This window comes from Cyphomyrmex costatus, unplaced genomic scaffold (assembly GCF_001594065.2).
Source record: "Cyphomyrmex costatus isolate MS0001 unplaced genomic scaffold, Ccosl1.0 scaffold5, whole genome shotgun sequence".
Classification (NCBI taxonomy): domain Eukaryota; kingdom Metazoa; phylum Arthropoda; class Insecta; order Hymenoptera; family Formicidae; genus Cyphomyrmex; species Cyphomyrmex costatus.
In genome coordinates, this window is record NW_017279267.1 from 1,054,284 (window position 1) to 1,070,149 (window position 15,866).

Here is a 15,866-nt window from a genome sequence, read left to right on the forward strand (position 1 = left end):
AATTGAAATTATTGACGGAAAAGTATCCCGTCTTTTAGCCTTATCAGGCGTTGAACCGCAATGTTGCAAACGCATAATAAATAACTTACCCTCGCTCCCTCCCTCTGCCTTTCTTCGCGATGATTTATTTCTTTAAGATTCCCACCGCCAGATAATTTGCGATTAATGTAGTCTGCTCTTGTTGTAAAATTATCATAATTGTGTTTAAAAAATATGAAATTATATTAAAAAGTACTTATCGATATCAATTAAAATAAATGCAAGGTATCTCGTAATAAGGTAAATCAAAGTTTGCATTTTTTACAAAATTTTGTTTCTGTTCCTATATTTTTTTTATTCTACTTACCTTTCCTCTTTTTATTTTTTTCTTATACCTTATTTTTGTCTATATATAAAAATTTTATGTAGTCTTTAAATCGTTTGATTAATTTCAAGTAAAATTATTGCCCTAGAATCATCTATTTACGCCTCTGACCTATTTGCATTCGAGCGCAAAAAGATTTCAGTCGCGGAGATAATTCTCAAAAAGACATTAGTTTTTATCTCGTTTATTTCTTTTGGTGGGCATGTGCAGGTCGGTGTTAATGACGAGAATCAGCAAAGCGTTTGTTGAAACCGATGAAAAATGACGACCTGTCTTCTTCGATGGTTACAAAAAGCACGCGGGTCTTTTTCGAGATTCCTACCCGACCCAGTTTCCACGCCGAAGCTGTGCTTGCGTCACTAGAAATTATATTGTGTATAAAGGACCCTCCCTTCCCTCGTAATCTCATGGAGCCGATCGTAAATGAATTGTTAATCGGAGGAATTAAACCGAATAATGTTGGATTAAAACTGGAGCTCGCGTGGGTGTGCATTTAAACTTACGATTTATTAACAATTATTGCGAGCCGCGTTCGTCGTCTCAAGTATTAATGTATTTATGTGAATTTCTCTCTATCTCTCTCTTATTGCAGTCTTGTTAGAAACTCTATTTTGTGAGAGGAAACAGATAATTTTTAGTGAAGCTAAATTAACTGACTGAAGCCAGCACTTTCGATTTGATTAAAATTTACTGTTTTACGACTATTTGATTTCGCATTCCGCTGAAAACGAGACGTTACTTTTGCTAGAGTAATTGTCCAAATAGTTTATTAGCAGAATCCTATCGCAACGCTGCTGTCCTCGTGAATTTAAACTGCATTTATCTTCCGTGTTATCACTTACAAGGCGAGGAATCATAATCATATAGAAAAATTGTCTTAAAGTACCTTATTTAAAATTCTAATTTTTAATCAGACATATGTATATATGTATCTATATACTGATTTGAAAACAAAGTTCCGTCATTTTTATATGCGAACTATAAATCTGGAGAAAGTATTTTGATTAATTCGAGATACATGTGTATTATTTTACGAAAACATTAATTCGAGCTACAGCGAAAAAATAATATTATATATATAGGTCCCAACTCCTATAGTTCAGTGTGACATTTTTATCAGAAAAAGTCAATATAGAAATTGGGTCAGATAGTGTCCAAGTAATAAATGTATGAGGCGCATCTGGCACACTCACACTGTTTACATATTTGATCAGACGTGCTTATCTTTTCTTCATTAAAAAAAAAAAAATCCCCCAAAAGGCTCGTTGAAGCCTCGTACACGAGCCTCTTCCGTAATCGCGCAACGAATCTACGTTTGTCCAAGGGCGCGTATCGTCGTCGGTGCGGCCATTTACGTAATTGCGATGTGGAGTTATACGTTTTCAACCGAAACCGCGAAGCCTTCGCTTCGGTTTGCGCAGAAATGATGAAAATGGAAGCTGGGAGTGCGCCGACGTGTATCTTGGTTTTATACGTTACCGTAACAAAGTGTCGCACACGCGGAAGCGCGGCTAAGTGGGTCAGTAGGCCAAGCGCAGCTGCAACAGCCACCTTCGTATTGAATTGCATCTGCATCTATGCCTGCATCTATACACGAACGCAAAGATGCTGTCTTCCGATGATCCCCTCATTAAAGATGCAAGTTGCGGATATTTGATATTTATGAGCAAACGTGAATCAAGCGGAAACTTTTCCGCGAGAGACACGTGCGGATAAAATTGCGACGCGCGAATGGCTCGCCATAATTCTGTCTTCCGGGTAAAATTTAATCCTTCAACCAATAATTACAGCTTGAAGAATAATTTCGCATTAAATGCAATATTTCATTTTGGGTATCGTTATTGTTTAATAATTATTATTATTGTCTAATCGGCGATATAAATCCGATAAAATCATGTCGCCTTTTTCATTTGCAAAATTAAAAATTTTTTTATATTTTCGGAATTATAAAATTATTGTCTCGTTGATAAAAGCGGTAATGAATCATCCATTTTCAATTCATTAAAGCAATGGATTAACGGTTTCTTTGAAAAATTATAATCTTACTTGATAAGAAACTTCGTGCAAATAGTCGTATATTTTTGTCCTAGCCTTAGATAATATTACAATGTGTGACAATATTACAATAAGCGGAAATGGAGTGCTTTGTTCGCGTTTTTTTTTTTGTTGCTATGCACACGTTATAGATATTGTGCACTTTTACGCGTCTCTGGATAGAAATAAAACTCACTTACTGTTTGGAGATACATACCCATGGGACGTGAACTTTATATTGCATTGCAAATTCGCGAGCGTACAACACACAGATTTATCAAAAATTCATGTCCATACCGTTCAAAAGCCGCTTATATTTTTGCTGGTTTGATGAACTTTTATTTATTACTTGTACAAAGCGGAAGTTGCATCAGTATTTTCACTATAAATTTTATTGAACCAAGTTCAGCAGTCCTCTTATGTGAAGAGGGAAAGATAATTTTTTAGATACCATTTTATCTCTTTTTTTTTTGTTAGATTTGCACGCACGTTCACTAATTTAAAGCTATCATTTTCATCACAAATATGGTATCGAGAGACTGATTCGAGTGGATGTAATTCGTCGGTTAGAAAGCAATTGGAATACACCATGCACCACATCTGCGCTTTCTCTCGATTGTTTCAAACGAAAGCGGATGTATTTTTTCCGCAGATTCGTAGTGGTCGACTCGAGCATTGATCGAAACGCGAATAAAAGAATAGCATGCGCGCGGATCGTTTCCGCTGTAAAATGAATACCTTGCTCGCGCAATACTTTCGAATGAATACTCTCGTGAAAATAAGGGAGTCCGTTCGAAGGTGCGAGACTGCAGCGCGTGGAAATTATCGCTGGAATGACGGCACCGGTCATTCAACTGGTAAGCCTTTCCCAAGCGGAACTCACTCAGTTTTTCTTATAGGATTCTAATCGCTATTAATGTTGTAAATTGTGAGAAAAAGTCGGCCTTTCACACGATTTACTTGTACTGTTTGAAGAACTCTCTTTACCTATTTTTTCTTTCCGGGGCAATGATTTTCCAAGTAGGAGACGAGTATAAAAACGTGTAAATTCATATATATGTTAATATAAGCATTAGAATCGCGAGAATAAATTGTATTCATTTTATAAACAAATGATAATAAACATATTGAACAATGCAATTATATATTTACGGATGTATTGCATGTATTTTTAAATAAAAATTATGAAAATTTTATACATTTTTCTCTACATTGTGTTTGTTTGTGTGGAAGTAGCACAAAATGTTTGGCCGCGATTTAAAATCTGGTTAAATAATTATTTCAATAAAACATGGGGGTTTTTAAAAAATAATTAACATAAAATAAAAAAATTATTATTTAAAATATAAAATTGTATTGTAATAAATATAAATATTAATCCGATTGAACTTGTTTTATAGCATGTAACTTTTATTTTTATACAGAAGGAGTATATCTCCGTATAAAAATAAATCTTGTATTTCTAATTTCAATTACTTTTTGCAGAAATTATACACTTGATGTATTCTTAATAAATAAATAGATTTGTGTTTTGAGAGAGAAATTATATATACTGTTTTCATATATTATATATCAATTTATATTAATCAAGAATCTCATATGATATCAGCCAGGATTTAAATCTTTTAAATCTGATAAATCACGTTCATTGAGCAAAAAGAATTTTTTGGCTGAAAATCTGATGCATGCCGCATTTAACGAGCGTTAATGTGAATTATGCCATGGGAATTATACATTTGTTTAATAAGCCGTCCATTAAATTTCAATATAACGATCTTTACATCATTTATTTGATGCTACATTGACTCAAGCGGATATTGGTACTTTCACCGTGAATCTGTTGTCGCAATAGAAGCGTGAATGTGCGTACACACGCAGGTGGATCACGTTTCCTGAGGCCACGGGCACACGAGTGCTCGCACGCGTGCACAGCTCGCGCGTGCGTTCGAAGGCAAGAGTCAGCCGGGCGTGACTGGTCCGGGGAGAAACGTGAGATACGCGTAAATGTGCGTAATAGCGGATTTGCTGTTCGAGAATTTAAGCGTTTTAAGCGTGTATTTTACAACAGTAAAGCCGTACAATGCTGATCAAAGCGCCTTGCTTAATGACTTTCGAAATTGATTTAAATTTCAAACGTAGGGATACGGGATTTTGCTCCGCGCTATTTAAGCGAAAAATGTATAAATTATGAAAGAAGGAAAAGCGAGGAAAAACGCGCTCTTAAATAGGAGGGAATTAACAAGATCAAAGAAGCGTATTTCAAAATTTTCGCCATTCCACGGAGTTTTGTCTGTAAAAGTTGACTTGCTCCATTTAGCTATTTATCGGAAATTGAAATACACTCTAGGGTACGATTTAATTTTTTAGCTTACCAATACAATGCAGTTTGCTACGGTAATATATCACTGTTACAATTTCTACGGAATAATTAAATACTCGTGAACGCAATGAATAAAACGCTGCAGAGGGAATTAAAACTAATTTCTATATTTCTTCTCTCTGTTCAATTAATTAATTGATTCGCCTCCAGAGTTCACGGTTCGTTTTTTTCTCGCTTGACAAAATTGGCTTTATCTTTTTGTCATAAGTTCAATTATCACGCGTCGTTGTTAATCGTTTGTTAATTGTTTGTTGTTCTTATAATTAAATGCGTATCATTCGCGACATATTGACGATGATGAATCCAATTTGACTTATCCAGTACGATACAACAAAGATGAACCAAGTCGAATATAGCGCTCATCATTTTCCTTTTAATGGTACTATCTTTCTCATGGCGTGACTTGATAAGTGTGCAAGCACTCGTGTTACTTTTACGAATGTTGAATAAATTCGTCGTATGTATTCCCACGGCTCTGCATCAGCACAGCGAATAGAACTGAGTCGGCCTACGTATGTTTCTACGCAAATCGATGAATAGCTTTATACGGTCATTCCAATTCTACTTTCTGCATCAAAGAATAAACGCACTTACTATAATTCATTAAATTTATTTTTTAACGAAATGAATTTTAAAAAGATTGTGAAATAAATTTAATAATTTCGCGTATGTGAAATAATTAACAATGTAATAAGACTAAAAATTGATTTTTGCACTGACACTCTATAACAGTTTAACTCTTTACATTGCAATTGTCTTAATCTATTATTTGTATGTAAATTGTTACATTCATAATATCAAATTATATCCACCATTTCAGTTATTTTTATTTACAGATTTTAATGTGTTTATCAGCATCATTAAGATCTTTCTAAGATGCCTATGAGCATCCAAAATATTAAGTTGCTAAACAATTTCATTTGTGATAGTTTTACAATAATTCTGTCGGTATAGCGTTTCAAGTCTGAAAATTCGATTCGGCGCGCAGTTTGATAGGATATTTTATACATACATAAATTCACATAAAGATCTAGTTGTGATCGTTATAAGTTTTATTTCCTATTGGTTATGTATTCACGTAAGATTCTTATTGTTTTAGGTTAGTTATTTTTCTCTCTACATTAAAAAATGTACTAAATTTTAATAAAAATTGTTTGAACAGTCAAATAACTAATTAAATATTTACTATATATATAAAAACATATATATATTACAAGAACCATTAATTTGATTTAAGTATAATTTTTTTTATTGAACAAATATTTATAATTTATAAATAAATTTTAGTATTATTTAAACAAATACTTATTAAAATTTTATAATTTTTTTGTCTGCATATAAATCGCCATTGTTCTCTCTCTCTTACTTAATAATATTGTTAATTTAATTAATAATTAATAATTTAAGAGTTAAACAATTCAAGAAATATATTTTTAACCAAAATTTAGCTTATTATTTACTAAGTGCATACGTTAATATAAACACTGTTGTTTACTTCAAAATAATTCAAAGCAATTTCATAGAAATGAGTTAATTAGATGCGATTGTTTTTTTAACCACACGTTTTAGAATAATACATTTTGACTTTAAAATAATATATTTTAACTTGAAAGTTAAAAACAGCAGTATATGTTATTTAATTTAAACAATTGTTTTATAAATTTGATCTTTTAATATTTAATGTATAGTTCTAAGTACTTTGGCCTGATATAATTTTTATCACTCTAATTTGAGTCAGGAGAGAGGATTTAGAGAGGAAATACCCTCGCTGGAAGGTAATTTTATACAAAGCAGGAAGCAAAAGCGCGAGCTCTTTAGAATTCTCATCCTTGGCGAGATACTGTCATCGTCTCTGTACTTATATTCGTGCGAAGCTTCGCGATCCTTATTTTGCGGAAAGAGCGAAAGCTCTTAGCAAACTTTCCACCGAAAACAGCTACGTCCCGCGCTCTTCAGCCACAATAGCCGATCCCTCTTTGCCCGCCGAGTCGTGAACATTATTTTCTTCTTCCCGGACGAATAGGGCATCTCCTGGAGAACGGTTTTACCGTTGGACGTTCCAGTTTCTTGGATCTATCGCAAATTATGAGATAGCACTCGGTCTAGCTATATCCAGCAATCGTAAGATCGTCGATAACTGTACGCGCAATTGCTTGCGCGTATGAGCGGCGGAATCGCGGCCGTAAACTAACATACGTTTTTGTCTTTTTCTGCAAGGCCAAGTTATACGGGCGCGATGAGGAATGGTTACGCGAGGAATGATTGCCATCACGAAACGTGGATTTCGACGAAATATTGATGTTTCGGTTATTCACCTCGATTCAACGGACACAATAATTTCCGGCGCTTTTATTTTGTCAGTTCAGTTTGACAGCCGGCATCGAAATTCTGCTAAATAATTAACGAGCAAAGTGAAACTTTTTGATCTGCGTGAGTTTGCACACTTTTCGGACGTTATTTTCTGTTTGTTGAAAAACTGATGATAATAAAATAATAGCAATAAATTTTGCTGGTTATTATTACAATTTGTGTTTGTGTGTTGTCGGTAATTTGTTAGTAATGCATTTAAGAACTCTGATTTATGCGAATTGTCTTTGTGAACATTAATACGATTTTAATTGAAATACTTTGCGAGAGATCACGTTAAAGTTATGACACTTTAATTATTACGAATATTCTACCTGTCGATTAATCGCGTACATATTTCACGTACACGAGCAAAAGTAACGAGATTTAATTATATAATTAATGGACTTATACGATCACATTACGTTGCGTTACAGCGCCCTATGAGGGTGGAATATGGAAGGTGAGGGTTCATCTGCCGGAGCACTACCCTTTCAAATCACCTTCGATCGGTTTCATGAACAAGGTCTACCATCCCAACATTGACGAAGTCTCGGGCACGGTGTGTCTAGACGTTATAAACCAGGCTTGGACTGCCCTTTATGGTACGTATTCATTTAACCGGTAAAACTGTGCTCGACCAGTCTGTAAATAGTGCACGAATAGCCGCGCAATTTTCATTTAGCCATCTACTTAACCTTTTCATTACAAGTAACTTAATTTAGACTTCGCTTTGAGAGTTACAACGTGAAAGTCGCATGCTTCCTAGCTGTATATGTATATATATATCTTGTATTTATTACAGTCGAGCTTTGTCGAGTAACGTGTTAAGGGATCTTTTACTCTAATTGGTAATTGGCTCCGAAATGTCCTTAATTGGCATTCACGGGTCCAGTGTGTTCGACAAAACTTTAAATTAATGTAGTTTTACTTAAAGTAAACTAACGTAATTAGCGGATACTTTTTTTCACGTAAAAGTCAAAATCCGATGAATAAAATTAATAGCTTCATGTAAGATTGTGAAAAATATTTATTGTAAACAATTTTTTTTACAATATTTGGCGCATAATCAAAAAACATGTCCGAGTTTACTGGATCCGTGAATACTAATCAGGATTAAAATATCTGTCGAAAGAGAAAGTGTGAAGAGACTATAAACGATTACTAATGACGATTTTTGTACTATTTTGTTGTTTCAGACTTGTCAAATATTTTCGAGTCTTTCCTGCCTCAGTTGTTAACATATCCCAATCCAATCGATCCCTTGAACGGCGATGCTGCCGCGATGTATCTTCACAAACCCGAAGAGTACAAGAAGAAGGTAGCGGGTGAGTACAGGCTTACTAAGTATTCCCCTACAACGAGAGAGTTAGAACGAGGACGGTGGATCATTACAAGACTTTTACGATCAGCCGTCAATCGATCCGTGTCTCCTTCTTAAAGTAAAACTTCCCCTGTCGTAGTTGCTTTCGTTTCGCGTGTGTGTACTCTTGAAACATCATTACGGTCGCAATGCAATTTCCCGTTTCTGACTTCTCGGCAGATTACGTCAGGAAGTACGCGACGGAAGAGGCGCTGAGGGACCAGGAGAACGGCGGCACCGGCAACGGGATGTCCTCCGACAGCGAGTCGTCGATGAGCGACTTCAGCGAGGACGAGGCGCAGGACATGGAGTTGTAACCAAATATATTACCATCCGCGCGTACCCATATCCTTAATCATCTCGATTCCCTGTAAGATCCCCGATCGCTCGTCCTACTACCAAATAGATGCTTACACCCGAGACTCCGAGTCTCACTTCTGGTGACGGCGACGAGGTTCCCTTTACTACTCGTAACTGCTCTCGTCGCCCGTTGCTCGTACATATACCGAGGGGTTGGTGATCGACCATCCCCGGCTCGACGAGAGTGAAAGTGACGGAGACGAACGAGGTAAAAACGGAGAATCGCGCTCTTCTCACCGAGCGCATCTCGAGGGGCGTTTTCTATCACGACAGCGATGTTTCTCACGGTCGTCCAAGCTCTTGTTTGAATTAATTCATTAATTATTTGCTGCGTATAATTGTCATATTCATGACGACGACGATGATGATGATGATTATAACGTGCTCATTTAATGAACGAGACGTTGGCAAAAATGAAATTTACATTCTTTGTAAACGTCTCGAGAATCGATGCTCTTACTTTTCAGTGCGAAGAAGAGAAAAAGCAAGATATTTAATGGAAAGACAAAGAGAGAGAGGACATCGTTGGTATTTACGGGTTATTCATTGATCGACGCAATATCGATTTTCAAAATTATATTCTCCAACTTTAGCATCGATTAGCCGGTATTTCTACTGCGTATATCTATAATGCGTTTTTCTATGATGAACAGCGAAACAATAACGTACCGTGCGACGGATACGTCTAATATATTTGGCCGCGATTACATCTTTCTCGATTTGTGAGACTCTCTCGCCCTTGTGTTTGTTCTTTCTTCCGAGCGCCTGTAAATGCGTTTGTCGTTATTCGAAAATACGTGATCGAGGTTGAAGCAGCAGAGAGATGCATGAAAATTTTAACGACGAATTGACTAATCTGGCATATATGCGATCGCATCGTCTCTCTACCAACTAACGACTCCTTTGCTGCTATCTTATAGACTGTGTTAGCATCTATTTAGAAAATTATTTTTATATTTAAAATCGCTATCAATTATTCATTCTTCTTATTTTTATCTGAAGAATACGCTAAATATTGCCTAGTTAAAAGTGAAAAGCAAATAGAGTTTGTCTCTACAATCTTTTCTTTTTCTCACCCGATTATATTATTATAAAACCGGTGCGTATGTCACGCGTCAGTTTTAGGTTTCTTTTGTTTAAAACAACAGTGAGACACGCAAAAATGTGATGGAGTATGGGTACTAGCACCGTCTTCCTTTTTCCTGCCATCACTATTCCCAAACGTTTCCCCCGTAGGGCTGCGCATCAGCGACCGATCGCCACTTCGTCGTCGGCCGCGGGAAAAAGATCGAATCTACTACACAAACGGCCACACGCGAACGACGTTGAGATGACGGAGCCGTTAGCCAAGACTGCGCGATTGTGGAATCACCCTGGGAGAATGAGTGCAAACGAGACTCTGAATATGTTTCAAGCAACCTCTACGTCCTGTCTCGAACTGTGCGCATCGGGCGGACAAAGTGCGGAAGAGACGCAAGCTGCAGAACTATCATCACCGTGTGTCCATCCCTTGGAAGTGAATGTAGATTTAGTTGATTCCGGTGGGTACGGATCGGACGCGATTTAATATTCGCTCGCGGAAAATTTTAAGTCAATTTGTACTATTTTAATCTCATTGTTATTCGACTCATTATAGATTTCATTATATAGATTATTGTTATTAAGAGGAGGACGTATATATTAAATTGAATTAGTTTGTTACAATGTTTGAGAGATGCTTTGCTTTTCTAAAAGTGAAACTGGAAATATCCTTGCGTTTATAGAAAGAAAAAGAAAGAACAACTACCTTTACTTAATTAACATTACTTCCAACCGCTAATGCAGTTTTAAGTTTATTTCAAATATTAGAACTAAAGAAAATGAAATCAAAGAACTCAGGGAATTTCTGTTTGAGAAACAAAAACTATGGTTGTATCATCGCTAAAATAAGCAAAACGTGAATTCGAATACACGAATGGAAAGCGCGAGGAAAGGACTAAATTTATTTTTATGATTGACGATTCAGCGAATTTAAATTTTCAAAAAGAACCAAGTAGATTAAACAATTGTTTGGCAAAGTGTAGGAAAACTGTAAATTTATAAAATATAAAATTGTACAAACTTTGGTGCACAATAATCTTCGATCAATAGTATCTCGTTTCAAATTGATCTCCCTCCTTTGCATGATTTACATGTATGCAATGCGATTTATAGCTGTACGTAAGTATAAACATTATATTTCAGTGCCTTCTCAGGCAAAAAAGCGTGCCTTATTATATGGGTCTCTGGTAAAAAATTTCATTGGAATATATGAGTGAATACGACGAGCATTTAGCGTTTTTTGGACGGATTTTTGGACAAAATTAATTATGCTTGAAACATTGCAAATTAATATGGAATGTGTTTTTAGAAATTAGAGATAAATGTCGATTATTAGACTTCAATAATTTCTTTATAATTGAAAAATGTGTATAACATCAACGGAAAAGACAGATATGTAAGAAAGCGTGAAAAATTTCACCGATCAATCGGTTGTTCATTTTCAGAATTTTAAACAGATATGACGCCGAATTCATATAACAATGTTGCATAGGCGCATCGGTCGTAAATGCAGCAACTACAGTAATCAAATTCAGAATGTAAATAGCAAAACAAAAGTTACAATTTTTTAGTCGATATACTATATATTTATACAATTTCGTTGCGCACACACTTACAGTCACAACTTTTATTTCGTCTACCGATGAAGCTTACTCAAGTTTTTAATGTATTATGTAACAGTTCTGCGCTTACTTTTTTTTTTTTAAAGAACGCTATGTTTTATGCAACGATATATAATTTATACGTAGGAATATTCACGCTTTACGTTATTACGTTATTATTTAAGACGAACTTTCGTGGACACGGCCTGTTTCCCAGCGAATCTATTCCGTTGACGACGTGTACTGCAATGTATTTACTGTTTCGAGAAGTGCTATTAAGAGACTAAGTGAAATCAGTACACTTTTCGTGTAACTTACCAGAAGCAATGCCGTTTTTATGTTCTCATGTTTTTTTCTCGTGCAATTATGTAAAGCGACGTATTTCAAAATCCGTCAGTTGTTCATTGTCATATTTTTCATATTTGTCTATTGGCTTCGTTATTATTATAATTTCAGTGCTTTTTGAAACTCAGTGTGCAATCAACAAAGTATGATATGTACTTGAATATACGTCAAGACAAATGTACAGTTTATTCCTTTATTAGCCTGAGTACTTAGAATTATCTCAGCTGTATTTAGGAAAGAAAAAAAAGAAAATTCTACTCTTTTATTCACACTGTATCTCTCATCTCTCACAAGAACGCGCGTCTTTTCTATTTTATTTTTGTAAGTTAGCACAGTATGTAGCTTTAACACGTCTCTAATGTCTCGTCGGCACTGTACTTTTAGACTTCGTTCATTCAGAACCAAAAATCATCATGTAGAATGTGCGTTTCCTATGGAACCGTGTCGATTGAGTTTGAAGTCGTGCTCTCAGATCTCACATCGTTGCTAATTATATATGTAACATATAGAATTATTGACTAGTTATACGCATAAATATATATATATTATCGATCATATTCGCATAACTTTATATTAGTTATTATGTATATGGTTTTACTAACGAATTGTTTAACTAAGCGAAGAAGAATAATTTTAATAATCATTTTTTATATTTTTTTTGCAAGTGTTGTTTGTTCCTCCTATCAACTGATAATTTAACGCGTCTCCGTTTCGACTATTGGGATTGTTTCTCATTGTCAGTATTCCCTATTTGCGCGCGCGCGCGTGCGCTGATTATTATAACGAAAAATTTTCTATAATGTATGTGTAAATTGATGTTGAATTATCGGATTAATGCTTAGATTAATGTTAACTAATATTTCGTTTTATAATGCGAAGATCCATTGCCTCTATTGTGTTCAAAACCTTTTTGTAACATTGAATAATACGTCTAAAGGCATATTTTTATACATGTATTGCAATGATATAATATAGCTATAGTTGCATGTTCTTTATCCTATGTCGGGTTCCATCGCCATTTAATTTTCCTCTCTGTGATCATATAAATAATGGATAATCAATTATTCAATTATTTTTATAATCGTGAACACCCTGTCTCATACAGAACGATTAGAGTCTCGCGATATAATGAGATGCATTGCTTATGTCGTTCCTTTAATTCCGTAAGATACGTCGAATGTTTTCCGAGTTTTGTACACATTTAAAAGATGCAAAGGAGTCGTTACATAACACAAGAAACAAATAATTAATTATATATAGTGATAATCAATTATAAGCTGTAGAGAATTGAAACGAGAGAATTTGAAACTATGATTATTGTGATCGATTGGTTCTTTGCATAATCTGTGTTCTTAATATCCCACCGTAAATCTTGTTCGCGAAGATGTAAGTATATTTACGGATGACAATTCCGATATGGAGAAAGAGAGTAGCTGGCGATGAGCGATGCTACGTGTTTGCCAAAATTTATGTCAACAATTTGTAATCGAAGGGCGAGGGATTCGTTTTGCCCGATTCAGTTTGATCAAACACATATACATATATATATATACAATGTCGTTTATATATATATATATATGTACATACATACACACATTCACGTAGCATACAGTGTCAAACATGTTTCAAACGAAACTATTAATTTCACGCCACGATATACGGCGTTCATGGTCTACGACTTTTGTGAAAATCATATTCGGAGTTGTAACTTCAACGTACAAAAAAGAGAGGAAAAAAGCAGATACCCTTGAATCAGTCGAGATTTTCATTGTACGGAAATTATAATTCTGTCGTGCTACGTTCTTTGAAATATCGAAATAGGGAGATGGAAGTCGGTAGAGCGGTCATTATCAAAGATATTCTTTAAACGCGCTTAAATAGCAGGCACTTGTTCAGGATTCCAGCGTGTGACGTGAATAAAGAAGACGATGAACGACTGCTATTCCTGTTCCGCCGGCGGAGCACGTATCCTGATTTGACATCATGTTTTTCTCGCGAGGTAAACGTTGAATTAGATAATTGAGAGGGAAATGTATTCTCTCTACCTTCAGATATTTTAATCAGGACAGGGAGACAGCAATATTTTTGCTACTGTTCGTAATTATATATCATCGATGTTAGCAGACGTGCCGACAATGGCACGAGCGTCAGACGCGTTTGCAATAATGGTTGATTAACAAAGTCATAGTAAGGTGGATGAATCGTTATATCCTGATCGTACGATCGAAACTAGTCGCCCGACAACGACGATGCAATTGCGCTTGCGGAATATGCATTTCGATATAGTTTGGCAAATTCGTTTTACAACTCGATCGCGTGACAGCGATCCCTTTCTTGCTACCTTATCCAACCGAAAATCGAATAAGTCCTAATCTCTTAGATCCAGCGATAAAAATGACCTAGCTGTGTGCATATTTGCAAAATAGATAGTGAACGCCGACATTGCCACGGGACGGTAGTACTTAATCGAGCGACGCAGCAGACGCGAATAAAACAATGGCTGATATTTATCAGTCTAGTAATTTAAATGCATTCTAAACGTTGTTATTCTGCAGCACATCCGGGGATGTAATTAACAATATTAAAGAAGCTATATTAATTTCGGTGATATTTTTGTTACCTTTGCTTTGGACAATGTCGACGTTCGCGGCGCAATGGACAGACTTTCGCGTGTGTTATTACTGCTTTATATTATTCAGCGATTGTGCGAGAACGTACCTAAACCGTTTCCATGTAGATAAGCGAGGCCATTTTCTACCGCGTCTGCGAAAAATAAATAATCCTGATGAGTTTTGCGTAATCACGCAAAGTGAGAACTGTTCCGTCGCGAAGAAGCAGAGAATTGTAAACGCAAGAAAACGAAATTACGATATAATTAAATGCAATTTGTGACGTGAGAGGAGGACATATTCTCTCGAATAAAAAGTTTACGCTCGCTTATGCATCTGGAAATGATAAGGATTTAATATTTTGACTATATATGGCGATAGACAGGCTGAGCGAGATGAACAGGCAAGAGCATAATGCTATACTACAAAGGAAGGGACGGTTTCTTGGCGGCCCGCACTATGTGCGTGCAAATTTTTTTAATTATTCGAATAAAAATTAGAGACAAAAGATAATACAGTATTTTCATTGAAATTATATTATACACAAATGTGAGAAAAGTACTAGAAAACGATTAAGTCGTTATAGACTAATTAAAATGATTGGAGAATAATTAATTTGAAAACGAAATTTATGGGATAATTTATTAGAAGTTTTATTTAAGTATATTGGGACAAATATTTTTATCATGATTATCGTAATGTAAGTATTACTTCTAAAATACCAATTTTGAAAACGACAACCGCGAATTACTTTCGAGAAAACGTTGCTTAGTGCGTGCTGCGAAGAAATTAGGAGATTGAAGGACGCAGTAACGCTCGTGATCCTTCAATCGACCGATTTTACGCAGTGAGACGGATTTTTTCGATAATAGATTTCGATATCGCTGGTAGACTCTTTTCAAACGTAACACATGTAGCGACGTATAAAATGCTAAGGAGTTGTACTAACTCTCTCGTGGACGACGATTGTCATTAACTCTGCAGTAACGTTACGTTTTCCCCAGTGGTTCCTAGTCACTGCCATACTTATTAACGACGGTATCATGAAGAGCGTGACCGGAGAGCTGCTACAGGAAATTTTTACCGAACAATATAATATAAAATGTTAACAAAAGAGCAAATACACCTCGTAATGTGTTCGCGTTATTAGCTGCTAAAAGCTCTCAAGAAAAATTGGCACAAAGACTGCTGTACTGCAGGGTTTACGGGGAATCGACGAGATATCCGTTATAATTAACACTGGCAAAGTAAAGCTTCATAAACTAACGTAGTGATGATGATAATGATGACGATAAAGTTCGGAATACTCGTTCGGAGGATTTGTTCGGGAACCGTTTCTATGTTCCATGTACAATCGTGAAGATCGAATTATTGGTGTCTGTAG

At 35.6% G+C, this 15,866-nt stretch overlaps 2 protein-coding genes across 5 annotated transcripts in view; both read left to right on the forward strand.

The window, feature by feature from the left end:
• UbcE2H (ubiquitin conjugating enzyme E2H) overlaps positions 1-9,035 on the forward strand; it is a 48,604-nt gene extending 39,569 nt beyond the window's left edge. For all 4 annotated transcript variants that reach the window (XM_018545671.1, XM_018545672.1, XM_018545673.1 and 1 more), the window contains exons 4-6: positions 7,562-7,729; positions 8,324-8,452; positions 8,668-9,035. In XM_018545671.1, the coding sequence (XP_018401173.1) occupies positions 7,562-7,729; positions 8,324-8,452; positions 8,668-8,804 (434 nt within the window). In that variant the 3' untranslated portion in view covers positions 8,805-9,035. The remainder of the gene's footprint in view (positions 1-7,561; positions 7,730-8,323; positions 8,453-8,667) is intronic.
• A 134-nt stretch (positions 9,036-9,169) lies between these two features.
• On the forward strand, positions 9,170-11,149 carry LOC108778475 (uncharacterized). The gene has a single exon (XM_018545675.1). The coding sequence runs from the start codon at positions 10,022-10,024 to the stop codon at positions 10,412-10,414; it is 393 nt and encodes a 130-aa protein (XP_018401177.1). The 5' UTR covers positions 9,170-10,021; the 3' UTR covers positions 10,415-11,149.
• The last annotated feature ends 4,717 nt before the right edge of the window (positions 11,150-15,866 follow it).